Source organism: Aulostomus chinensis, chromosome 12 (assembly GCF_037954235.1).
Source record: "Aulostomus chinensis isolate RoL2024-O1b breed Wild chromosome 12, RoL_Achi_v1.0, whole genome shotgun sequence".
Classification (NCBI taxonomy): domain Eukaryota; kingdom Metazoa; phylum Chordata; class Actinopteri; order Syngnathiformes; family Aulostomidae; genus Aulostomus; species Aulostomus chinensis.
In genome coordinates this window covers 24,362,463-24,388,081 of record NC_141331.1, presented here as the reverse complement: position 1 = coordinate 24,388,081, position 25,619 = coordinate 24,362,463, and the positions used below count along the sequence as shown (strand labels likewise).

At 41.9% G+C, this 25,619-nt stretch overlaps 3 protein-coding genes across 4 annotated transcripts in view; 1 reads left to right on the top strand and 2 right to left on the bottom strand.

Annotated features, from left to right (window-relative positions):
* The window catches only part of slc49a4 (solute carrier family 49 member 4), a 66,775-nt gene extending 54,801 nt beyond the window's left edge, over nt 1–11,974 (bottom strand). The window contains exons 1-2 of the mRNA XM_086220864.1: nt 11,443–11,974; nt 7,346–7,439 (exon numbers count right to left, since the gene is read on the bottom strand). Coding sequence (XP_086076990.1) covers nt 7,346–7,439; nt 11,443–11,737 — 389 coding nt within the window. The 5' untranslated portion in view covers nt 11,738–11,974. The remainder of the gene's footprint in view (nt 1–7,345; nt 7,440–11,442) is intronic.
* Nucleotides 11,901–24,772, top strand: hspbap1 (hspb associated protein 1). The gene is made up of 8 exons (XM_086220863.1): nt 11,901–12,112; nt 12,681–12,879; nt 13,838–14,022; nt 16,487–16,623; nt 18,945–19,116; nt 22,008–22,091; nt 22,387–22,497; nt 22,942–24,772. The coding sequence occupies exons 2-8, from the start codon at nt 12,684–12,686 to the stop codon at nt 23,473–23,475; spliced, it is 1,419 nt and encodes a 472-aa protein (XP_086076989.1). The 5' UTR covers nt 11,901–12,112; nt 12,681–12,683; the 3' UTR covers nt 23,476–24,772.
* slc15a2 (solute carrier family 15 member 2) overlaps nt 24,133–25,619 on the bottom strand; it is a 34,963-nt gene continuing 33,476 nt past the window's right edge. Inside the window, exon 22 of one of the 2 annotated variants that reach the window (XM_086220862.1) lies at nt 24,133–25,383. In XM_086220862.1, coding sequence (XP_086076988.1) covers nt 25,273–25,383 — 111 coding nt within the window. In that variant the 3' untranslated portion in view covers nt 24,133–25,272. Of the gene's footprint in view, nt 25,480–25,619 lie in introns of both variants that reach the window. The other variant, XM_086220861.1, reaches the window with a different exon arrangement.

Sequence of the window (25,619 nt, the reverse complement as noted above, 5' to 3'; positions counted from 1 at the left end):
AGGTTTCTGACTTGCGGGCAGACATAATCACAGGAAGGTTTCATCAGTGACCGTGGAGGAAACAGTGCTTATACTCGCTTTATCTGAACTTCCCAAAACAAACACATTCAACTGAGGTGTACTTCAAACATGACGGAAAGAGCAGCTGGATATAAAAGAGAGGAGGTTTCACTTCTCACAAGCTCACAATTGCCTTTGATTTCCTACTTAGGATCTTAAAAAGTCAAAACAAAGAGGTGTTTTTTTTTCTTCCTCTGGAGGATTTCACAAAAGAAAAAAAAACAATCCCCTATTAAACATGAAACAGCTAGTAGAGTACCACGGATCTACAGGGGGCTGTCAGCGAAACTTCACCTGGAAAACGGTCGCCACTCGTATCCTGTTTAGAAAAGCAGGAAACTCAAATGCAACGTTTGATCGCTCCTGCAATGCCCTTGAGCTCCACACGTCCAAAAATCTGGAGGCAGCCAGACTGGACGGTAGAAAGGTCTCCTCCCTGCCTCTCAGGTAATCTATTCAATCATCTAACCCACTGTTAAGGGTTCAAAAATATTCTATTCACAATAAGAGAGAACACACAGCAGCAACTCTGGCACAGAGTGCAATGCTGTTAAATCTGCACTACTGGCGAGCCACGAGTGACATCTACTGGTGAATCAGGGGACTGCATGCCTCTGTCGAAATGCATTTCGCTGTGAGAATCCATGTCATCCACTGGTAACATGGATTTGTGACCTATAACATTTCCTATGCAAATTAAGCTGAACTGTGTCAGAGCTAACATTTGCTGCATGATTCTTCTAATCTTTTCTTTCAAAATGCTATATTTTCATCCTCTCCACATACCAAATCTAAAGGCTCAGCTGTAAAAGGTTGTTCCCTTCATCCGATGCAAAAACAGCTTTGACCTGGGCTACGCGCCCAGAGTTCTAGTTGCAAGGCTGGATTGAGGGATGAGCATATAAAAGTTAGTGCTTTTTGGACTGGGCTGACACTCGAGTAAGAAGATGAAACCACTTTCACTTTTAGAATGACTGAATCCTACCAAACACAGTAAGAGGTGTCACAGTTCTCTTTGGCTCTCTTTCTATTTGAGTCCATTTCCCTTTTACATAGAAAGTCTCAAGCAGGAAGGGTTAACAGTATGTGCTGTTCCTTTGGGTTAAAGACAGCAAAAGCCCGGTGTTTTTGCCTTGGCTGCCCACTCGCCTACAAAATGCAGGAATGACAGTCAAGACGGAAGTGTCCCAGGTCCTTGGAACATCATTAAAAATCGGGGAAGGAACATACAGGTCTTACAGCAATAATCTGCAGGCTGTTAGTCAGGACTCTACCAAAAAAAAAGAGCTAGGAGCTAAAAATCCCCACTCAGACCTGAAGGTCATCTCGTGCCATGCAAGAACACCATATATGACCTCATACTCAAATATGTGCTGAACTTCCAACTTCTCTTATGAGCTCATCAATGACCTTTGCCAGGCAGGAAAGGATAAAAAAAAAAAGCATCATTCAGTCAGACTGTAAGAGAACCAGACAACTTCAAAAAACAACTTTACGTCCTGATATCTTGACCCCAGTTACATCCATTTTTGACAACTGCATCAAGAGTCCCAACTTTTTTTGGAGCTCAACAACAATACGAGCGGAAACAGTTCGTCTACTTGTGGTTTTGCTTTAATCAAGCAGAGTTCAACAGTGTGGCTGTGGAAGTGAAAATCCTATATTCTCATATAATACTCTCAATAGACAGGTTGATTATTAACTATAATGCTGTAACCATCCGCGGTTGACTCACTACGAGCAGATCATGAAATGACGTTATCTGCTCCTGTAGGGGACTCAGGTTTGTGTTACAGAAAACCTGTTTTAAGAGGTATTATAAGTGATCTCACTGAAAAGCGATTCACGACCCACATCTCAAAGTGACACAGCAACATCCTCTGAGGGGAAGCTTGCTGCCAGAACCCAATTTGTCTTTCTGATTCGATAGAAAAGAACCGTCTAGTATGTTGTAATTACAGGTTTGGTGATGTCAATTAGCCAGTAATAAATAAAAAGTCAGTCGGTCATGAAATGTCAACATTCGGTTATCATTTGCAAAGCCTCATGAGGCGAGTAGTTCTTAACCTTTGAGATAATTACATCAACAATCTTGCCTTTTCCTGTTATATTGTAGTGCCAAATTAAATATTTCTGGTAACAATTCATCTTCTCAGTTTGGCTTGGTGTCAGACTGAAACCCCATTGAGGATATTTGAAACCTTTGTGGAGAAAAGGAGATTTATTTCTGGAACTGAAGGTGTTCAGAAAGTGGGTGGTCATTGTTGAGCTCCATTACAAGTTTTGCTGGTTCCTCCCTCATTGCTTTGAGAGGAATGGAAAACTAAATGTGAGTGGGGGCAGCTGTGGCCTAAAGGTTACAGAAGCTGGTTTGACTTGCTAACTGGTCTGATACTCTGCACCGGCAGAGAAAAAATGTGGGCAGGGTCAGCAAGGGAATATAGCGTGCGATCCTTTACCCACAGCTGAAGTGTCCTTGAAGCTGCATTTGCCCAATGTGAGTGTGCTCACTGGAGATGCGTCCAATTCTGTAAATGTTAAAAAAAAAAAAAAAAAAAAAGCAAAATACAACAGCTTGAAGTTTCAGGCTACTGCCCCTCCACTAAAACCTATAACGAATCCCAGAGGCTGAGGTTGCCTGAAGCTATGATACAGCCATTAGAAACATTTCTCACTCAAATCTTTTTTTTTTTTTTTTTTTTTCCCCCAGGACAAGCTACAGTGTTTGTTCCCTGGGGAATAGCAAGACTGATGGAAGTCTCCGCTGTTAAACCCAAACTTGACCATAATATGTTGTGAAACCCAATGATCTATAAAAGGTCAAAATACTGAGATAAAAAGCTAAAAATGTTTTTGGACATGTGTAGGCCATGTTGGTATTACAATGACACAAATCAAGAATCATACCCCCCCCCCCCCCACACACACACACACACTTCTGGTCTCATGAGAGAGACAGAGGAACAGACTTAGAGAGACAAAATTGACTTATCTGCACTTTCAAGCCAAACTTCTTTGAAAGTCCTCAAATTAATGGAGTGAAGGGATACATGACAAGTTCTAAGAAAATACAATTTCCTTTCTGTATTGATATTTTATGATAGACTGCCTCAATAGGAATCATTAGACATACACTCAATGATATAGTGTTTTTTAAAAAGGCACATCATAATTAAAATGACCTTACTAGCTCGATCTCAGTTTGTACTTTCTAATGATTATGACTCTGAAACCACTACAGTCAGTTATTGTGCTCCACAAGGCTCTGTGCTTGGACCAGTCCTCTTCACCCTCTACCTGCTTCCTCTAGGTCACATTATAAGGAAACACTAATAATTTTCACCGTTATGCAGACGGTATGCAGCTGTACTTATCAATGCAGCCACATGAAACCAATCAGCTGACTAAACTGGCCTGTCTAACGGAAATAAAAACATGGATGACCCACAATTTTCTTTTATTAAACTGACAAAACTGAAGTTATTGTGCTGGGCTCAAAACACCTTAGCAACACCTTATTTAATGAGATAGGTACCCTGGATGGCATCACCCTGGCCCTTAGCACTACCGGAAGGAACCAAGGAGTTTGTTCGGATACATAACATCGCTAAAATCAGACACATCCTGTCTCAAAAAAGATGCAGGAAAACTAGTCCATGGTTCTGTCACTTCTGGGCTGGATTACTGCAATTCCCTCCTATCAGGCTGCACCAGTAAGTCCCTAAAGACTCTCCAGCTGGTCCAGAACACTGCTGCCCGCATGTTGACTGGAACTGGTAGACCATTCAAAATTCTTCTTCTAACATACAAAGCCCTCAAGAATGAGGCACCTTCATTTCTGACAAAGCTCATAGTCTCCAATCATCCAGCTAGAACCCTTCGCTCCCAGGATGTAGGGTTACTGGTGGTTCCAAGAGTGTCTAAAGGCACATTTCCACTGGCTCACTTTGGTTCGCATTGGGTAGGGTCGGGTCGGTACAGCTTGGATCGTGTGCGTTTCCACTAGCACTGGGTACCATGGCAGCATGGGTGGACAGACAGGCAAGGCTTCAAGCAGCCAAACAGAACACCCAAGAAAAGAATAAAAGACTTTACCAAGCGATCGACCAGCATTTCACCGAGGCCAAGATGATACGAAGTAGACCACCCAATCAGCACCGCAATGTGTGTTTATGTCACATTTTAGTCCCTGCTCAGCTTGCTTGGAACCCCAGTGGAGCAGGGACCAAAAGGGTAACGATTAGTACAGTGTTGGGGCCAGTGGAAACGGGGCCAAACCGACCTGACCCAAGCTGAAGTGAGCCAGTGGAAACGCGCCCTAAAAGTAGAATGGGAGCCAGAGCCTTCAGTTACCAGGGTCCACGCCTATGGAACCATCTCTCAGTTTCAGTCTGGGATGCAGACACCCTCTCTACATTTAAGAGCAGACTAAAAACCTTCCTTTTCCATAAAGCTTATAGTTAGGGCTGCTTAGGCTAGCCCTTAGATATGCTGCTATGGGCTTAGGGTGTGTTTCCACTGGCTCACTTCGGCTCAGCTCGGGTTGGTTTGGCCCCGTTTCCACTGGCCCCAACATGGTACTAACCATTTTCATTTTGGTCCCTGCTCCGCTGGGGTTCCAAGCGAGCCAAGCAGGGACTAACATGTGATGTAAACACATAGCAGGCGCTGATTGGATAACTTAGGTCATCTACTTCGTATCCTCTTGGCCTCAGCAGAATACTGGTGGATCGCTTGGTAAAGTCTTTTATTCTTTTCTTGGGTGTTCTGTCTGGCAGCTTGAAGTCCTGCCTGTCTGTCCTCCCTTACTTTTACTGAAACCACTGACCGAGCAACAGGCATAACACTACCTCCATGTCGTACATTGTTGTCGTTGTTGTGTCACACACAAATTACGCCAGGGAACTCTTGCCTGTCTGTCCACCCACACTGACATGGTACCCAGTGCTCGTGGAAATGCACCCATACCGAGCCATCCCCACCTGACCTGAGCCGAAGTAACTCAGTGGAAACGAACTCTGGGCTTCTCTCTCTGCCTCCCTGTCCTCCTATACTCATTTTTGTTACTAACTTGTCTTCTCCAGAGCCTTTGTGCTACCCCTGAATGGTACGACTGCTGGAGGAGGTTTCAGACCTGAAGAGGCTCAAGCTCCAACCAACCCTTAGCATCACCTGTTCACATCCCTGTCTGTCCATCATTCTCTTCCCCTTTCTCTCCTTCTTTATCTCTGCCCCTCTCTTTTCTTCTGTATATCAGTCTTTCTCCATTATCTTCCTTTTTCTCTGGCCCACTCTCCTGCTCTTTTTCACCCAACTGGTCAAAGCAAGCAGCCTGGATCTGCTCTACGTTCCTGCCTGTTAAAAGGAAGGTTTTTATCACCACTGTTGCAGGATGTGCTTGCTCATGAACAATTGTTGGGTGTAACTTCACTGAAGGGGTGTAGTACTAGACCTGCTCTACCTGCAAAGTGTCATGAGAGAACTTTTGTTGTGATTTGGAGCTATAGAAATAAAATTGACTTGACTTGACTTCTCTGAATTGTTGCATCTTTCAAAAGAAGAACCGTGTGACCCCATGAGTAAGACTGAAAATGAAACTCGAAAAATAATGTGATTCTTTTTCTTGTCATGACTTGTCAAATTCATGACGTGAATTGTTGTTTCAAGTCAAGAGAGAGTTTTGGTTTGCTTGATAGAGAAAAGTCTTGCCTCTCCTGCATCAGCAGTTTTAAACTCTAACATGGTTCCTCCTCCGACTCTGAATGAATGCTCCACCGAAGATGTTGGGACGATTTGGAACTTGTTTTTACAGCAAACAAGTTAAGTCAAGTCTGAAGCTGCACTGATCACTCAGTTGCTTCATCAACTTGTTGAGCAACACAACGTGATAGTGAACCAAGAACACACCCATCACTTCAGAAATTAGCATGCTAAATGTTCCAAATATTCTGTTTTATGTCATTGTAAACTGAATATATTTGGATTTGAGGAGCTAAAGGACTGCAATTTCTCACTGTCATCTGACACTTAAACCAAGTGAAATAGGGTTTAAACAAGACAAAAGGGAGATGAATCACTATTGGAATGATCTTCAGTGCCAACACAAGTGAAGCTGAATTAATGATCTTAAATCAACGCACTAATTTTTGAACTATTTTTTACAGAAATACGGTTATTTGCCTTCCTCCCCAGATTCAGACAAGAAGATCACCCCCTGACCAGGAGGTGCCCTGGCTGAAGAGAGAAGGCGCTAACTCCATGACCAGGACACAAATCCTGAATCAGTAATATCAAATTGTGTGGGCACAGAGATCCAACCAAACCACAGGACCACAGGGAATTGAACCAGGGGCCCCTATGATGGTCGGCAGTGTTAAAGACGAAGAACTCTTGGTCACATGTACTTTGTGCAGTGAAATTCATCCCCTGCATTTAACCAATCCTCTATGCAGCAGTGGGAAGCTGTGTGCCGCGCTCAGACACCAACTCCAGATCTTCTGCCAGCACCAACAGGAGTAATTAACCTAAGCTAAATGGTTCGATGGTGGGGGAAACTGGAGCGCCGGACACAAGAAAAACATGTGTTTTCCAGTGCAAATAAAATCCAATGATCATATAACTTTTTATCATATCACATCTATATTTAATAGTCACATCAGAAAATATCTATTCTTGTGTATAACGTGTCATCATGCTATTAAAGCCAAAATCTCACTTCAAGCATCTTTTTTTATTACTCAAACAACCATCGCTATACTCAGGTTACAAATTATGGATGCCCCAGTATATTTCAGGTGGGCATCAATGCCTAGGGTATGCTAGATGTTGTAATACATTTGGGCCTTTCAACTTTTTAAAATTATTTTGTCATAATTAGCAGGTGAATTCTCAGCCAAAATGTGTTTTGTGCAGTGACAGTCACATTGACTTTTGACAACCAGATTATCAGTTCATCCTTGAATCCAACTGGATGACTACAACATTTGAAGGAATTCCCTCAGTGCATTCTTGAGGTTTAACAAAAACTGACAGACAACAGGAAAATACAAAACTTCCAGCATCAAAGATGTAAAAAAAAACAACTAATTAACTTCATTCCAACTTAAAATTCAGCTTGTGTACACATACTGTATCAAGTGCTAAACTGACTGTGTAGGCTTTTCAGAGAGACTTAATTATGGAAGTCCTCTGACTGCACCGAAGATCACAAGTCAGTCTTTCAAAGGAACAACCTCAGCTTCAACCCGCTGAACCATCTGCTAGCATGTTTCCAGAGGAGCCTTACCATCGTCTGAGAGGCTGGTCTGTCAGTGGGATGCTCCGTAGGGCAGCTCCTAGCAGCATGAAAAAGGCAGAGAGGAGGAGGGACGCCCGCAAACCTGGAGGACACAAGATATGGTCAAGTAAGTGGAGTGGATAGTGAAAAGGTAGAAGACACAGAATATGGGGATAAAAAAAAAACAGATTTTCCTTTAATAAATGTGTTATCTTACTTCAAAAGTAGGGATGTCATTCTCTACTACATAATTTGTGTATAAATGTAAGACAATAGCAAAATACATTAATCCCAATTAACTAGAGGCCGACATACAGTACCTCTGGAATTTTTATTCAATTTCATCCAATTAATAAAAGCCCAAAGTTGAACAGTTAGACACTGTTAGACAAAGATTCACAAGTGAGATCTGCTTCATAAACGACTTCGCTTAGATTAATAAACTAATGCTAAATATTGAGAGTGGTTTATTCCAGAGCGTCTCAAACACCACCAGCCATGCAAACAGACCACAGGAGTGCCAAAGCTTTGTGCTTCATAAAGCACGTGTGATTTCAGGAGTGAAGACCAAGCATTTTTCTCCACCAGCTTGGAAGTTACATACTCTCTGTTTCACCCACATGACGCCAATTTCACGAAACCATCCCAACTTCCCAGTTCTTTACTTGTGTGAATTGTCATTTGCTTTTTTTTCATTTTGGCGAAACAGCAGATCAGTATTGACACGAATGTTGAGTTCTGCAGCATCAAATTCTGTTACATCACCACCAGCAACAACACAGACATCGTCAATTGTTATTTTTTTCAAGAAAAAAAATTTGCTAGCTCATAGTGTTTCTTTGATATGACGAAAATACGAGTATATAAATCCGTATAATGTTTCCTGAATAATTTATGAAAAAAGTATGTTTTTGCCACACAAATATAACGGATGCTTTGACGCACACTGAACCCTTCCAGAAGGTTTAATGAAAACTGGCCTGTGAAATCTGCATAATCCTGCTGACAGACAGAAAGAAACACACTGACAACAAGAGTGAAAAACAATCTCCCTGGTGGCGGTAGTAACACTATCAGAGAGGACAGGGAATTGGCTGTGTGCTGTGTTTGTGTGTGCTCACCCGGTAACCAGACAGGCTGTTCTATTAACACACTTTAAAGGCTTTCGATATTTCTCATTTAAAAGTAGAAACCTGAAGGGGTTGAAAAGCTTTAGTCAGATTCTGAATCAGCATAATAAACCTTAATAAATGGATTTTCTTGATGAATATATTAAATTGTAACAATGTGGAAGTGTGTCATAATAAAATCACAGCGGTAAAGCAGTATTATTGACATTACGTGTTGCGTCATAGCTAATATTTCAAATAGTGCAAAGCTGGTTGGCGGCCATTTTTTCAGCTTCCACACCCTGGTTTTGGTAGTAGATTATTGTGTATCTCCCGGATAACTAGAGATGCAATGATTCCCATATTTTCAGTTCCAATCTGATTCTTTTTTTTTGCTATGATTCCAAATTGATACATATCTGCCCATTACGGTACCAGAGCTCTCCAGTCTTTAATAGGGCCTGAGCACTCAACAGTGTGAAAGCCCTCTTGTTGCTATTGTTTATGTTGGCATTACGTTTAATGTTGCAATCATGAGACTGTAGCACAGAGAGCCAAAAAACATACACAATTGCTCTAAATTTAAACGTATTTCAGACAAATTTATTTTCACAGTATGTATGAATTCCAATATTCAATCTGTGCATGAGGCAGGACGGTGGTGCAGTGGTCAGCACTGTTCCCTCACAGCAAGAAGGTTCCAGGTTTGAGTCCTGGCTGGAGCACGGGGTCTTTCTGTTCTCCCTGTTCCTGTGTGGGTTCTCTCTGGTACTCCAGCTTCCTCCACAGTCCAAAGACATCAAGAGGGGACCAGGTTAATCCAGACTCTAAATTGACCGTAGGCGTGGCTGGGAGAGCCAATGGTTGTCTGTCTATATGTGTTGGCCCTGCCATGGACTGGTGACCTGTCCAGGGTGAACCCCGCCTCTCGCCCAAAGGCTGCTGTGATAGGCCCCAGACGCCGTCTCTCCAGGGCGGCTACTACTTCCCTGCTCATCATCAACAGCTTCCTCTCTGGAGAGGATGGAAACCCCAGAGCAAAACCAAACCTTCTCCCCACCAAGTTGAAGCAGATCCAGTGAGTGTGTAGACAGGGTGTGTATCATATTTGGACGACTGTTGAGTCCAGCCACAAATTTGGTTTTCTCAGAAAGGCTGGTTGTTTTTTTAAAAGGGTCACACCATGGCTTAAAGCAATTTGTGAAAGTTGCCCTAATTCAATTTGACTTAGAGGCACTCAGAGCTGCAAGCATAAAGTCCGGCATTAACTTTACAGACCTGAGGAGAATCGTCAGGTGGACTGTTTTCCAAAGATTTTACAGTCTTGTGAGAGACACTGAATGACTAATGTGATGATCTCTGTCAAAATTACGCAAAGAAAATCTCAACACTCTAAATCACTGACGTCTGGTGAATCACTGTCACAAGAGCAGTTGTGCAATTTCTAAACGAGATGTCTCCTGTGGGCTTCAACCATTCAGCAGTCAAGTTAGTCGAATGTTGTTAGCCACTGTGTTGGTCACCTGACAGTCCACACCAAGAAATAACAACTGTGCTTCAGTCAGGTGATAATGGGGAACCAGTTACGTGAAGTGCAATACGACTCCAGGGTTCAGGTCGAGAGCTCTTCTTCAGGCTATTTTCTTCATCCAGAGGGAGTTTAGGTTTGCTTGACAGAGAAAAGTCAGGCCTTTCCTGCATCAGCACTTTTAAGCCCTCACATGGTTCCACCTCTGACTCTGAATAAATGCTCTACAAAAGATGTAGGAAGACTTTTGAACTTGTTTTTACAGCAAACAAGTCAAGAGTCAAGTCTGAAGCTGCATTGATCCCTCAGTTGCTTAATCAACTTGTTGATCAACACAACGTTATAGTGAACCAAGAACACACTCGTCACTTCAGTATGTAGCATGCTAAATATTCCAAATATTCTGTTTAATATCATTGTAAACTGAATATATTTCGGGAGCTATTGGGACACAGACATATACAGGCAGCCTAATGGACTGCAATTTGTCACTATCATCTTATTTAATCAAGAAAGCAGGCAGATCAATCAATAATAGAATAATCTTCAGTCCTAACACAAATGAAGTCTTCTGACTTAAGAAAAAGAGATCAGATGAACTAAAGATCTTAAAGGAACACACTGATTTTTTGAGAATTTTTGCCATCCTCTCCAAATTCAGACAAGAAGATCTCCATCCGATTGACCAGAAGAGAAGATAATTCCACAACCAGGACACACACCCCCAATCAGAAACACCAAATTATGGTTGTGCAGATGCCCGATCCAGCCGTAGGCAGCACAGGGAGCTGAACCAGTGGCCCCTGTAAGGTCGGCTGTGTTATGGACCACTGCCCTACATGGGTGCCCTGCATGTTTAATTCTGATTCCTAATTTTTAATTTTGATTTATTCCGAAATATTATTCGTAAATTTTTTTTTTCTAGACCCAGGAAAATGCATTATGATGAAAACTAGCATGTATATAATACCGCAAATATAATATATATAAATGAAATATTCAAACAAATGTAAAAACAACAATTAAGGTATTACACCGGTGGGGTATTTTCTCTCATTTAAGGTAAAATGGAAATCTGTGGCCTATAAATTCTCTGACTCCAGTTCTGACATCATTGTGGATCACTGTCATTCACGTCTAACAAAGTTTTAAATAAAGTTTCTATCAATATCATGGAGTGGGCATTTTTACTACTCATGTCTGAATACACGATGTGACCAAGGTAGACAACATTTGCAGTAGCTGAGTTCCTTACATTGGTACGGCAGGAATAAAAGAGCACTGTGCAACACGATGAAGATAAAGTCCATCATGAAGGTTTTCTGTCAATTTGAGCGCCGTGTCTATCGACGTTTTAAGGACCTATAATTTCAAAAATCAAGGTTAACACGCTGTTTGGGGTCAAAACGAAGAGAGAAACATCATAAACACTGATAGAGAACACTGTGTACCAGATTCGACCAGCTCACCTTTTTTATCCATTAACCACATAAACAGCAGCCAGGGGACGAAGCCCACTGGTCCCCACAGAACCAAAACCGCGATGTCGGACTTGGTGAAGCCGTAAGCGTGAGCAGCCGAGTTCTGGATGGGACCCCAGAAGTTCCACACCATCCCTTGCATAAGGCCCAACAGAGAAAACAGGGTCAGAACCAGCCATCTTCTCCCGTACACTCTGCTGTTTACGGGCTGATTGTACGTGTCCGCATGGGAAGGAACAAGAAGCGGCTCCCTTTCGGCTTCGGTGCTCGCACCGGCACCCATAATGGCTTTCTTTATGTCCGTTCAGCTTAAATTCCGCCTAAATGGCTGTACAGCGACGGGAATTGAGTGTCTCACTCGGTCTCAGTCAGTCACACAAACAAAACAGCCGACATCCTCTATTGAGTTACTGAACTTTACTGCGCATGTCCGCAACTACGTAATTCGCCATCTGGAAACTGCGGTGGTCGGGCCGCCATTTTTGCTCGGCATTTGTGTTCTTTTTACTGGGGCTTTGGTCGCTTTCGTAGAGCCGCAATGGAGCAGATTCACCGAGGGTCAGGCCAGATGTGAATATAGACCTGACGTTTCCCCCCTATCATGTGACGTTTGTTTACTTCCGCCCAAACCTCAACGGAATAGCACGTGTAGTGATAGGTGAGTCTCCTTCTATTTTTCCAGGGTCCCTTGGCCCTCCAGGAGTGAGATGGTGAGTCTGTGCTGTTGGTGTTTTGACGGTTGGCAATGCAGGGCTCAGGTAACGCTCACCTACGGGGAACCACGAGAACCACAAGTTACGTCAAACAAGTAACTTTAACGCCATCCTGACATTCCAGAAATGTAGACGTTTTTCCATCATGAGTAGAAATTTTCATTTTTATTAAGTCTATATTCCTATATCCCTTTAAACGGGCTAAAATATTTTTCAATGGCCACGTAACATTAAAGCTGGCTGGCTGCTTCTGTACTCAGCTGTAACATCGTCTCCAACGACTAACCAGTATCACCGCTGTGAAACCCCTCCAACCCCACACAACGTTATGGGTCTTAACTGGAAGACATCAAATTTGGACACTCTTTACAGTGGCATAAGGTAGCTGTTGGGCAGTTAAATATGTGACAAAGGGAGGGACAAAAGGGATAAATTGCAATTTTCATTTCCTAACATCGTGCTATGTTATGTTATGTTGTGTTTTCAGTGAATGATCACTTGTTTCTGCTACAGGCTATGGCCTCCACCAGCCATGCTCAGCCCTTCAATCCTGAGGAGACCCAGAGGATTCTGCATCATCTGCAGCAGCCAGCTGTCTTCTTGAATATGACCTGTGGCTGGCCTGTTCTCCACTGGACTGCAGAGCACCTGTCCAGCTCCCTTGGTGACAGACTCATTCGTTTCAGACTCGGGAGAAAAGAGGAGACTGACAGTAAGAACTGAAGATAAATTCTGACTGATCTTGTTGTGAGATAATCCCCACGTCTCTCGTCTCTCAGGTTAAATGGGGAAAATGAAACCAGGTTTATGGGACCCCTTATCCCAAGCATTCAAATTGCTCAAATTGTCTGAAGCTAATACAATTAAGATGGTTAAATGAACAGATTAGGTCAATATAAATAATAACCATAGAATATTGGTATGGTTAGCTCAAAGTATTGTGTTTGTTTGCATGTAGTTTGTGTATTCCACTCTCTGTTTGATGAATGCCTCCTCCTGCGATATATAACAAAATACGCGAGAGGGTGTCAGGTATCGTTTGATTAGAGCCAGCTAATTGATTTCTAAATAATGTGTTTCAGCTGCTACAGCTGACTGGAGGGAATTATTCATGATGGATTATGAATGTCATCACTCTCTCTTTATGGGTTATAGAGGGTTTTGCAGCTGGAACAGAGGGTAGTTGTGGTTAATATTTAAATTTAAAATGTTTAGGAGCACATTGCACATTACAGTCTTGTATAAAGACCCTCTATATATATTTTTTTAAATTTCTTTCCTCTTTATTGCACAACATGATACACTAAACCAACAAGATATAATGTCCTTTGTCATACAAATGACTGTTTCCATGAATGTTTGCATGATGTGTCAGCTGTATGTATGTCTGTTTATAATGACATTTAAGAGAAATGTTAAGAGTGTAAATGTCGTCACTCAACTATAAACATACTTTTTTTTTGATTAATTGAAAACTAGATTCTTGCAACGGTGATTAATTTTCTATAAAGTGAATAAACAACCTTTCATGCCTCTGTTATGCATAGTGTTGTGATCCTGGTATGTAAATTGAATTTTTTAGCGGCATAAATCGTTGACATCCATTGGGAAAGGTAATAACTATTTCGGAATGATTAGTCTTTCTGTTTTTCTTGCTTTTTGTCTCATAGCACCAGTGTTTGAAACCCAGTGCTCCTATGTGGAAGCCAAGCTGGCTCAGTTTCTCAGCTGGACCCGAGGTCGGGATGGGACGGATGTTGGGCCGTTCTGTGACTACCCCTTCTCACAGTATTGGGCCTATGCTGACTACAAGTACATCGCCATGCTGTTTCAGGATCAGCCTGCTATGTTTGAGGTACTTGGTCTTCCACATGTTATATCATTCATTTTATATTGTTAGACCCCCCCCCCCAAAAAAAAAACACCTGTAATTTTTGAACAACACTACAATTTTTTGGAAAACACACAATTTCGTGTCAGTAGGTTGATCACTGCTAGAAAGACTTACCCTGTTTAGCACATGTGGGATGGATGTTCAGGACCGTTATATTCAAGTTTTCTTGTCCCTGGGAATATTTGTGAGAAAATGAATGAAATTAATAATCAATGATTTCATCCATTCTTTTTTGAAGGAGATGTGCTGCTTGCCGAATGAAGACAGAGGTTATAGATGTTATTGAAAGTCAAACTTTGATCGCTGACTCCATCATAGTGTCACTGACAGTTGCTGGTAATTCTCGTTGACATTTTGGAGGAAAAGTGTTTGCATTCTGTCGCTCCCTGTCGACTTGAAATAGCTGCATCATCTGGATGAAACTTCTGAACCCTGAGATTTTCAACTGGTTGTGTTAGATTTTGTGTTAGTATTTGTGAGTTGCACACATATCGTATAACATGTCAAGCGAAAAGCCCACTCCTCCTTTAGCATCTGATGCTTTGATAGTTAACACCAAGACTCTTCTTTCACAGCAGGATGTGTCAATATATTGACTTTTTTATGGTAATATTTGCCATAATGTCCATTGTTAGAGAAACTACTTTTTCATTTGTTTAACACATACCTGGATAATGTTGTCAGCTGGCATGAAAGCAGGTGGACCCAAATTTAAACGTCATCACAGGCAGGCAGGAACTTATGAAGTGACATCTTTAATACTACAAAATAAACCAAAAGGAAGATTCAAGATAAACAAAAGGAAAATTGAACAGATTAGCTAATAAAACAGTAGATCTAATGAGATTATACAGCATGCCATAATACCAGTGGTCCTGTACATGGCCAAAACTATATGGACACCTCAACATTCATCTCTGATCTAGAACTCTTCCCTGGAAACTGGCTGCAGAGGTGTGGTCCTATTTAGCCACAGTGGCATCGGTTTGGTCGTCCTTTTATGTTTGGTGTGCTTGCCGGGCTGCTGCGTATTCATGCATCCCCGTACCAACAGTTTATGTCTGGAAAAAGACTAATGAGTTGCTTTGAAATTTGTGTTGCTCCATCCAAAAAGAAGAAAACAAACCATGTAAAGAAGATGCTGTGACATTGACAGACGCAGCATAGCTTCTGGAAAAAGAAACAAACCCAAAACTGTTGTAGGGCTAAAGCACCAGTTGTGTGTAATCAGACAGGGAGATGTAAGAAGAGCTGCACTGCAGCAACCATGCCGTCACACACCTGCTTGTTTGTTGTCTTTGATCCAGCCTGATGCACTGAGCTTCAAGTAATGAATAGGTTTTGCATAAACCTACAGCCACCTTCTTCAGGTGCAATATCATTTTCAATCTGAGAGAACTCCAGTTTATTATACGAACATAAGTCATTTGTGTTTTTTATATAAATATACAACATGGATGGACATGTCAGAGATTCCTGCTTTACTTGGTGTTAAACATGTCCCTGACGCACATCCCCACCCACAGTCTAAGCAAAAAAGTCAAGAAAGACTTGACCACTTTGCTGTAAGAATCTAGGAAGTAACTAGAATCTGACTGCAGGAGTTTTAATTACAAACTATGGTTGCATTCTAGGCCAATTTTATCAGCCTCCAGCAATCAAAAAATGAAACACTGAATTAATAGAAATGCTAATTGAATGACCAAAAATATTTCTGTTGAGTCCCCCCCCCCCATACAGTCATTTTTACTTTTACTATTTTTTTACCCTTGTCTTGACATTTTCAATTAAAATGTCAAGCTTTTGGCCCTAGCAACTTTATATTAGCTGCTTTTCTTGTCTTCGGATAGATAAAGACACAACTGCCACACATTCATTTCATTTTTATTTCACTGTTACCTTTTTATTGGGCATCCACCTCCAGTTATTACTTTCTGGCATTCATGCCTTTGAGACAGGCAGACATTCACCTCTACAGGATAAGAGGTGCCGCGGCGTGTAAAAGCTGTCTGAATGTCTGATTGAGCAGCCTGTCATTTACAGCTGCCTACATATGTGGTAATGGCTTCATTATCCAGGACGCTGGTGGGATTGCCTCGCCTTTGTGCTCTGAAAGGACGATTGACAGACCAGCTGTCCTTGTAACATGGCAGATGCGGCTGCCTGGTGTCCTTGCTTGGTTTGGGCTGCATTGGTCAGCTATAATAGACCTGGGCAAAGAAAGCTTACACCAGAGTGATGGCAGTGACAGTTGTCTGCATGTAATTAAAGTCATTATTACCGGTAAAAATCAGACCGTTATTCAGTTATTCATGTTTTCCGTATTAGCTTGTGTTGATAATTGTTATTGAACTTTGTGTGTGTGTGTGTGTGTGTGTGTGTGTGTGTGTGTGTGTGTGTGTGTGTGTGTGTGCACGCGCTTCAGGATGTAAAGTGGTCCAAGTTTGGTTTCGAAGGACGCAATGGAAAAGAGAGCACCTTATGGATTGGTACTAAGGGGGCCAACACTCCGTGCCACATGGACTCCTATGGCTGTAACCTGGTACTGCAGGTGCAAGGACTGTAAGACCTCAGCTACATTTACATGAACCTGACTGGTTTACCCTTCATTTACTTTTGAATTAATTCATCCTTTATCTTCCTTTATCATATCTAAATGTTATGACTTCCAGTGTCAAACTCAAAATTATGGCACACAGCTGCAGCAATTATTTAGACAAACTTTTTGCAATTTTAACTTATTTTCGGTTTTATTTTACAAATTGAAGTTTACCTGATTGATTCAGAACTCCTAAGCAATCTACCACAACTTGTTTCACTGGGGTATGAATTTGAAAAGACTAGATTCCTTGTGTCATTCATCAGCATGGGAACATCCCAAGAACACAGTGATGAGGTGTGATGAAAAATGCATCAGCTAGTGGAAGTGACAACATCTCTAAAGAGTTGAACGTTCCCTCTCCCCTATTAGGACGCTAATTTAGAATTTTACCCAAGTCGGGAGGTGGAAAGACTCACACTGAGGATGATGGCAAAAGAATCCCTAAAAATATCAGTTTAGTAGCATCTTGTAGTCCCAAAGTCTCCAAGAACTACTTGCACACCACTCACAAGTTTTTGTTTGGGTTGCTAAACTTTACATTGAACTGGATTATATGGTCTGATGAGACCAAAATGAAGCTTTTTAGCAACAAACATCCAAGGTGGGGTAGGTGAAGACTCAAGGAGAACCCAACTGAAAAGCATGGAATACTCAATCTTAAGCGTGAGGAGGGATCTTTAAAATTGTGGTGCTCTTTTCCTTCCAAAGGCCACGAGTATCTTTTGGGGCAAAACCATCAAAGATTTTAAATGAAAACTCACACAAGCTTTACCAGAGACCTTAAAATAGGCTATGATGGGACCTCCCGGCAAGACAGTTATCCAAAGCACACTGCAGAATTTTCACAAAAGTGGTTCGCCATCCCAGGATAAACTCCCATGATGATCTGTGGGATGAGCAGAGCCGGGGTCCTGCCTGTGTATTACATGTTCCAGAAATGTAACATTTAAGATGCTTTTAAAGCTGAGAACATTTTATACAGGTGGCAGGCTCTTTTCAGTTTACATTGTTAGGTTTAGTGTATAACTTGAATGAGTAGTCAAAATAGAGAATGTGCATGGACGGCTATGACATTAGCCTAGTCAGTAGGGTCAAATATGTGGTGGGTTCCTTTGCCAGAAATATTTGTCACATCCTTTCATTTTGATCTTTTTGTTAAGGCTGTAAGATTGAAATCCTCATGACCCTTTCATTTGTCAAATTATAATTTTGTAATTTTTTAAATTTTTTTCCATGTAATCCCAGGAGTGCGTCTGCTGCTCATGCACACTGCACAGGTCCTCCAACCCTACTTTGCCACCTCTGTGTCAGTCTGGGGATTATGTTCCTTTTATTAACTAGTTTTGCTCTTTTCTACATTTGGAAGACAGCGTGAATGTATAATCAGAATCAGAAATCCTTGATTAATCCCTTGTAGGAAATTGTTGGATTGCAGTGCTCCATTTCACAGTAAAGATAAATAAGGAGGAAGTAACCTATCAAAGATACAGATAAAATAAGATAAATAGAAATGAAACACAATCTCAAAAATAGTAATACAAATAACATATAATCAAGAAGATAGGGAGGTATCTTCGTACATATTTACATTTTCAGACTCGTGAATCATTGTCAGTTTTGTTCACATAAAGTAGGATTAAGAAGGACACTCAAATGTGGGTGTGATGAAGGGCCTTGGATTAGTTTGACAGGAGACGTGACGTGTAGGTCAGGATGTTTTTTTGTCTTTCAAAATGCAAAATGTGCTGGTATGGTGATCTGTCCTCTGCTTCTGTCAGAGGGTCAGTTTGTCACCATGGGGGAGGGGGGGCTGTGAGTGAAGACAAAAGAAAAAAAGGTAATTTTGAGTCTTATCTCCCTCTTCTGTTCCCAGGAGAGCAGTTGTTTTATCTCACTCTTTGTCTACAGGTCGCAGATGTTCCTCTTGAATATTGATTTCTGATCAATAGTGACAGTTTGACACTGTTGATCCATGAACACTGCGACAAATACGGGGACATTAGTGACAGTGGAGGGTAAAATGAATGTTGCGAAGGATTTACTTTGAACTTAAATCATCTCCTCCTGGAGTTTGAAGTGTTTTTGGAACTGGATTCATGTGCAGATTTCTCAATGTGCGGTCATTTTTATCATTCAGAGAAAAAAATCTCATGTTAATTTGATTTTATTGCATGCGCTCAAACAATAAGCGCAAAATTCTCTGTCTTTTGTCTGTCTGTTGTTTTTAAAAGTTGTATTTATTCAAACTGCTGTGTCACAATGTGATGTTTGCTGAGTGCAGGAAGCGCTGGCACCTTTTTCCTCCAGAGGACACATGTAAACTCTACCCTACCAGGATCCCCTATGAGGAGTCCAGTGTTTTCAGCCAAGTGGACATCATCCATCCAGACCTGTGGCGGTTCCCTGCTTTTCAGGGGGCCAGGGCTCACACAGTCACTCTGCAGCCTGGACAGGTGACAAATATGGATAGTCCTGTCCTTTGAAATTCAGACATGTGACCAAATGCATCACAAAAATCCCGTTATGAGCTTTTAATGTGGAATTGGCCACACGCAAGATGATTTTTGTATTTTACAAGGAGGGCTGAATCTAGGAGAACTGGACTTGGTTGTAGTTACTTGAAGATTTATTTTTAATTTTATTTCTCCTCTCATCCAAGAGATTTCTTCAGTTCTGACAGACTTTGGGGGGGGGGGGGTTACAGGTGTCCAAGGTATCAAGGTCATTGACAGTACCAGGCTCATCAGTCTCCCTGGTTGTTGTACTGACTCCCCTGAGGACAGGTGTGTGAAAGGACATCATTGTAGTAAATGGAAACTTTATTGGTCCTGAAGTCCTGAACATGCAAAAGTAAACCCAGCAATGTGATGAGGTTGTCGCTCTGCCCTCCATAAATTGTTGTAGGGACTCATGTTCCAGTTAAAAGCTTTTCTTCACTGTACAATCTAACCTTTAACAATGTAGATTTGAATCGGAGGGAGGTGAAAGGTTACGCCGCATTAAAATGTGCACAACATTGCTCCTGGAGAAATGCTGCAAGTTCAGTTCAGAGGTGACAGACCAGTTTAAGGTATTACAACCAGGCTAGCTGAGTGTGTAAAGTTTGATTGAGTCGTTCTGCAATCAGATGACTTCTGTCACTGTGCCCTCGCTTCAGACAGTGTTACAGAAGAGTTTATCTGTATATTTGTTCGTCTTAGCCTTGTTTCAGATTCAAGCTGCATTGTTCTGCTGCCACCCATGTCTTTTCCACTTTTGCTGGAGCTGTTGCAGCATACCAAGCACCCTCCGTCAGGTAACTCTGTGAGCTGATGTTCAGTGTTGTTAGTTTGTCAGCATGAGTACACAAAAACTGTCAGGCTAATGTCTAATGGAGCGGTGTATAAGCCAAGGAAGAATTGATTCAATTTTGGGGCAGATTACTTTAACAGAGTGAAAAATGGCATTCTTTTACATTGAGTTAGTCCGAGTTCGTCTCAGGGGAAGTGCACCCTTTTAGAGTGCCCTCTAGTTAGGTAGGATGATTACTGATGTGATTAACCTGCCTCTAATTCTGGGTAAAATGCACTGACTTCTATGTCGTTACAGATTATTGGCTTTTTAATACATTTCTGTTGCACGTTGTTTCACCTTCCCTCTGAAAAACGTATGCAAATGTGAATCCAATATTCCACTCTATTCTCTCCTTCTCTCTTAACAGGAATACATGCAACCTGACTCTGTTACACTTGACACACTCCACCATCTGTTATTCCTCTCTTCTTCTGTTTACAAGATGTTGCTTCATCATTACTTGAGCACTTGCGTGTAGATTTTTGTTGATGGATCAGATCATATTTATGTCTGATATCCATTCCAGTGTTTTGAGCCAGTACCAGCCTGATATGCCAATTCTCAGAATGTCACACCCCCTAGATTTAACATGGGTCCCCTTATTTAAATAATGCTTAACAGATGTAGCGTAACACAGTTTTGATCCTGAAACATAGTACAATTTTCCTTTCAAATTAAAGCTGGGGGCGGCACGGTGGTGCAGTGGTCATCACTGTGGCCCCCCAGTAAGAAGGTTGTGGGTGGAGCCCCGGCTGGAGCACGGGGTCTTTCTGTGTGAGTCTGCATGTTCTCACTGTTCCTGCTGGGTTCTCTCTGGTACTCCAGCTTCCTCCACAGTCCAAAGACATCAAGAGGGGACCAGGTTAATCCAGACTCTAAATTGACCGTAGGCGTGGCTGGGAGAGCCAATGGTTGTCTGTCTCTATGTGTTGAACCCCACCTCTCGCCTGAAGGCTGCTGGGATAGCTCCAGCCCCCCCCCCCCCCCCCCCCCCCCCCCCGCGCGCAACCCTGAACAGGATATGCGGTAGAAAATGGATGGATGGATGGAATTAAGGTTGGACGTGTAGAGAGCATGTTCAACATTTCAGTTAGTTCAGTTAGCGTGTAATTGGAGTTGGATAGGAGGTAGACATGTAGCGCTACTACACAGCCTGCACTGGGGGAAGAGATCCATGGACACCAGTAACTCCTACCGGATGTGTCTTCTGTTCTTGGCATTGTCAGTTGCACAGTTCATTAGAGAAGTTGCTCGTTCCCTCTCAGTCATTTTTCAGCTGCTGTATCACCTCTTTTAATGTTGTGTGAAATACCACATTTTTCATGGGGCTTTCATTTTAGCATACACCCTTTAATTTGGAAGAATCTTTTATCACGTATCAGCAAATCGAACAAAGTGAACATTTTGACCTGCCAAAGCAGGAGATACACCGGTGTAAGCCCAGATTTATAATGGTACCAAAGTAGAACACTGCATCTGGATCACCTCACTTAAGTGTAGCCAGAGTGAAGTCCCCAGTCAAGCCTTGCTTCCTGCAGACTTGTTGCTTGTTTTAGACAGCAGGTTAAACTTGCTTCGAAGAACTGCATCGTGCAGACTCATCACAGTGTAAACGCACTTATTTGAAGTCTTCAGTCGTCCACATACAGAAACTTTCCTCTCCCTGGAAATCTGGACATACTTGAACAGAATTGATCTTCCAATGTACAAAATAATCCCCCTTCTGTTAGATAATTTTCCCCCTGCCAGTCAGAGGACAGACCACATGCTATGAATGAATACGGACAGCAGGGAATCAATAAGGCTCACCCATTTTAATTGTCACCTGATGAATGAATGGCTGTCGTGCTGGCCGTGTGAGGGGGGAAGGTGTTATGCTGCCATCTAGTGGATATGATGAGCCTCTCCCATAAACTCTATACAATCCCCTATCGGCAACAAAAGGAGAAAAATCAGTGAAGTCTTCATGCATTTACGGCACTGAGATGTCTTTTTTATCTTCTTTGTTCAGGTGCTTTATGTCCCCAGACACTGGTGGCACTATGTGGAGTCAGTGGATCCCATCACTGTCAGTGTCAACTCCTGGATTGAACTAGTAAGCTCCAGAACTCAGCTCCAAACTCTTGACACAATGAAAAGATTTACAGGATACTTCATCTTGAAGCGCAAACTGCTTTTCTGAAGCCCTTAAAGAGACAGTAAAACATCCCCTGCGATTAGGAGGAGCTCCCTGCTGCTGCTGCTGCTGCTGCTGGATAAATATTTATTCTCCAGCATTCCCTGGAATGTTACAGGCTGCTAGCATTTGTGGTCCTTTCTTCTCTTATAATCTTGATAGGCACTGCTCATTTCTGCTTTGCTTTTTTTCTTTTCTTTTTGTTCCTGAGCAGGAGGAAGATGATGTGGCAAGAGTTAGTGAAGCTGTGACCAAGACGGTTGTCTGCGCCCTGAAAACAGCTCCGAGTGATGACAACGCTGATGACTGGCTCAATCCTACTGAGGTGGCTGATGAATACTGCTTATGGTGATCAACTGTAACTCCCAACCACCGGGAAAAATACAGTGACAAAACTTCTGGTTATGTCTCTGTTGAACAGATTAAACGCTGTGGAGCCCTGAAATTGGCACAAAGAGAAGCAATAAATGTTGCTATGAGAGAATTATATATGTTTATGGTTTGAGATAATACCAACTCAATTCAGTTAACTTGTTTGACTAACTTTAACTTTCTCCTTCGGTTTATTTATATTTTGGAACAGGCTATCTCTCCTAAGAATTTATTATATTTAGTCCACACAGCTACGAATTTAGTAGATTGAGAAAACAATCTACATCACATGCCTCAGACTCTCTCTCTCTCTCTCTCTCTCTCTCTCTCTCTCTCTCTCTCTCTTTCTCAGTACCTGGTGCTTGATGAACTCTTTGTTTTGGTTGTGTTCCTGCAGGAAGGAGTTGCCCCCCATGATGACAACATGCAGTATGTGAACCTGGCAGTCAGAGCTTGTGCTCAAAGACTCAGCAGCAAACTGACCCAGCACCCTAGAGACACTGGTGCAGTAAAGCGGGACTCCAGGGGACTCATCAAGAGAAGTGACAACTCAGCCAGGGATTCTGAGCCTGCTCTTCTTCCCTTTGGGCCAGACCTTATCCCTGTGCCCTGTCAGCTAGAGGACTCTTCAGACCCAGAAGCGATTGCCCCCAAAGATCTAGAGGTCAGATCCTGTACAGGTGAATTTCAAGTGGACTGCCTTGGACCTACAAGAGCAAAGGCTGCACCAGCTAACCAGGAACGCTCTCGTTTAACTCCTTGGAGACAAGGTGAAGTGGGCTCAGCGACACCACAGTCAGATGGTTGCTGGGAATCAAGACACACAATAACCACTAATGACCTGCTGGAGTGCCTGGTGCACCCTGATGTCATCGCCCGCGTGACAGAGCTGTTATTAGAGAGGAACACTCAGGCCATAAGCAATAACTGATCACCCCAGAGAGGAAGAGGCTCCTCATTGATTAGTAATGTCCTCTCACTGTAAAAGCTGAAAACCATTGACTGCACAGATCCATCGTCCCAGTGTGCTCTCATGGGAAGTGAGAGGGGACAAAAGAAGATCTACCCACCTTTTCACTCTCGTCACCTTCCAAATGTGAAGAGTCATAACGTTAACAAATCTTAATGCGGCGAATGACGCCATCAAGTGTGTCTACCATTTCTTTGTTTTGTTGTCCTGCACATCCTAATCCTGTTAGCTTGTCCCACAGCAAGAAAAATGACCACTTAAATCAATTTTGTCTGCCAATAAGCCACATAATTCAATATAATACTCTGGGTATGTGAACATTTATTCTCTGCATAATGTTTTTCTGTCATTTAGTAATGAGAATTGTTATTGAGCAGCCACTGAGGGCTGATGGTAATGCTTTAGTGATTGATGAAAGCTATGTGATGAACAATGAGTCTGTTTGAATATAATCTGCAGCCACATCTATGGGAGCGAAGGGCGCCCGTGTACAAGAATATTAAATGCAACCTTTCCACTAGCAACATCTCTTTTAAATTACTTTGTTGTCTGTGACGCCAGCAAACCATCATTGTGTACGTGTGGACAGACGGATCCAAACACTATAGAAAACCGACAACGAGACACATTTTAATCTTTCAACTGTCAAACAGCACAAAAGCATGTTTCGGCGGCACAAAAGTCCATTTACAGAACTTTTATGAAACAGCACAATTCACACTTTTCCCTGAATTAAAGGACTTAGGAGGTCCAAACACTTTTTACTGGTTTTGCATCTTCTAGCACAACAAAACCCCACACAAATGCAATTCTTAATTTGGCTATTTATGTACTATTTACTTTTATGTCCTACCCAGACACTGACAGCTGAAGTGCTAATAAGAATGCAATTTTCTTCTTCTTCTTCTTTGCCATGGGTCAAATACAAAAAAATAAAAAATAAAAATCATTATTTCAGTGCATTTTGTCAGAGTTCTGTTGAAAGCTTTGATCTATATGTACTTTTTTTCATTAAAATTGTATTTCAGTTCAAAAAAACTTTTTTTTTTTTTTTTTGCTAATGAAGACTTTCCCCATTAATTTGGATGGTCAAGTTTATATTTCCCTGTGTGATGTACTGCCTGTTTAACTACTCAAGAACACTGTCATGCCATCCCTGATATATTTGTGAAATGAATAATGTGAATCTTAATATCCAAAATGTCAACGACAAAAAATGTGGGCTATTTTTTTAGAATAATGGCAGGTCCAACTGTGCTGTCAACAGATAATAATGCTAACTTTTCTTCTGTTACCATTAACAAAAATGTGATTTTCAGTTTTACTTTATCTGTAAATGTTGAAACAGTATGTCGTGCAAAACCACCAAAAACTATGGTCCTTTAATGTTAAGGTCATGGAAATTCAATGTAAACTCAACCGTTCTGCATTTGACCAAAGAAAATAATATTATTATTAGCATATAGAAAGTACATCAACTGCGTTAGAATGAAACATTTATATTTACAGGCTAGAGCATTTGACATTTATCTGTAATAACACTATTTATTGATCATGGAGTGGGAAATCAGTATTTCATGTAAAAGTCTCACTCAGAAAACAGTTTTCTTTCAGTTGCACATGATGTGGAAACCAAATACTGAGCTTCAAAGAAATGTCCAATAACCACATCTTCATTTCCATACACAAGAAAGACAAATCCAGACAGTCACTACATCCCACACATCCACTCCTTCACCTCTGAAAACACGGTGCACATTACAATCTAGTGCTCCTCTCCGTTTTGTTCAGGTGCATGTCATCAGTTTTCTCCTTCTTCATGCTGTCGTCTTCCTCCTCCCCTGAATCGTCCAAGTACGTCTTGTGCAGCTGCTCGGGGTCAACATAGGTGTAGAAGAAGGCCATGATGGAGAAGATGATGCACACGCCCAACAGCAGGCTGGCAAACAGCAGGAACTCTTTCCACTGGGACAACAAACACAGCTCAGAGGAGGAACAGAGCTTGGAACATTTTCAGAAGACCCAGTAACATGTATCCCTAGAACATCCAGTCTGCTCATCGAAGGCACCTCAACTTCATTTTCAGTTCAATTTGATGTTATCTC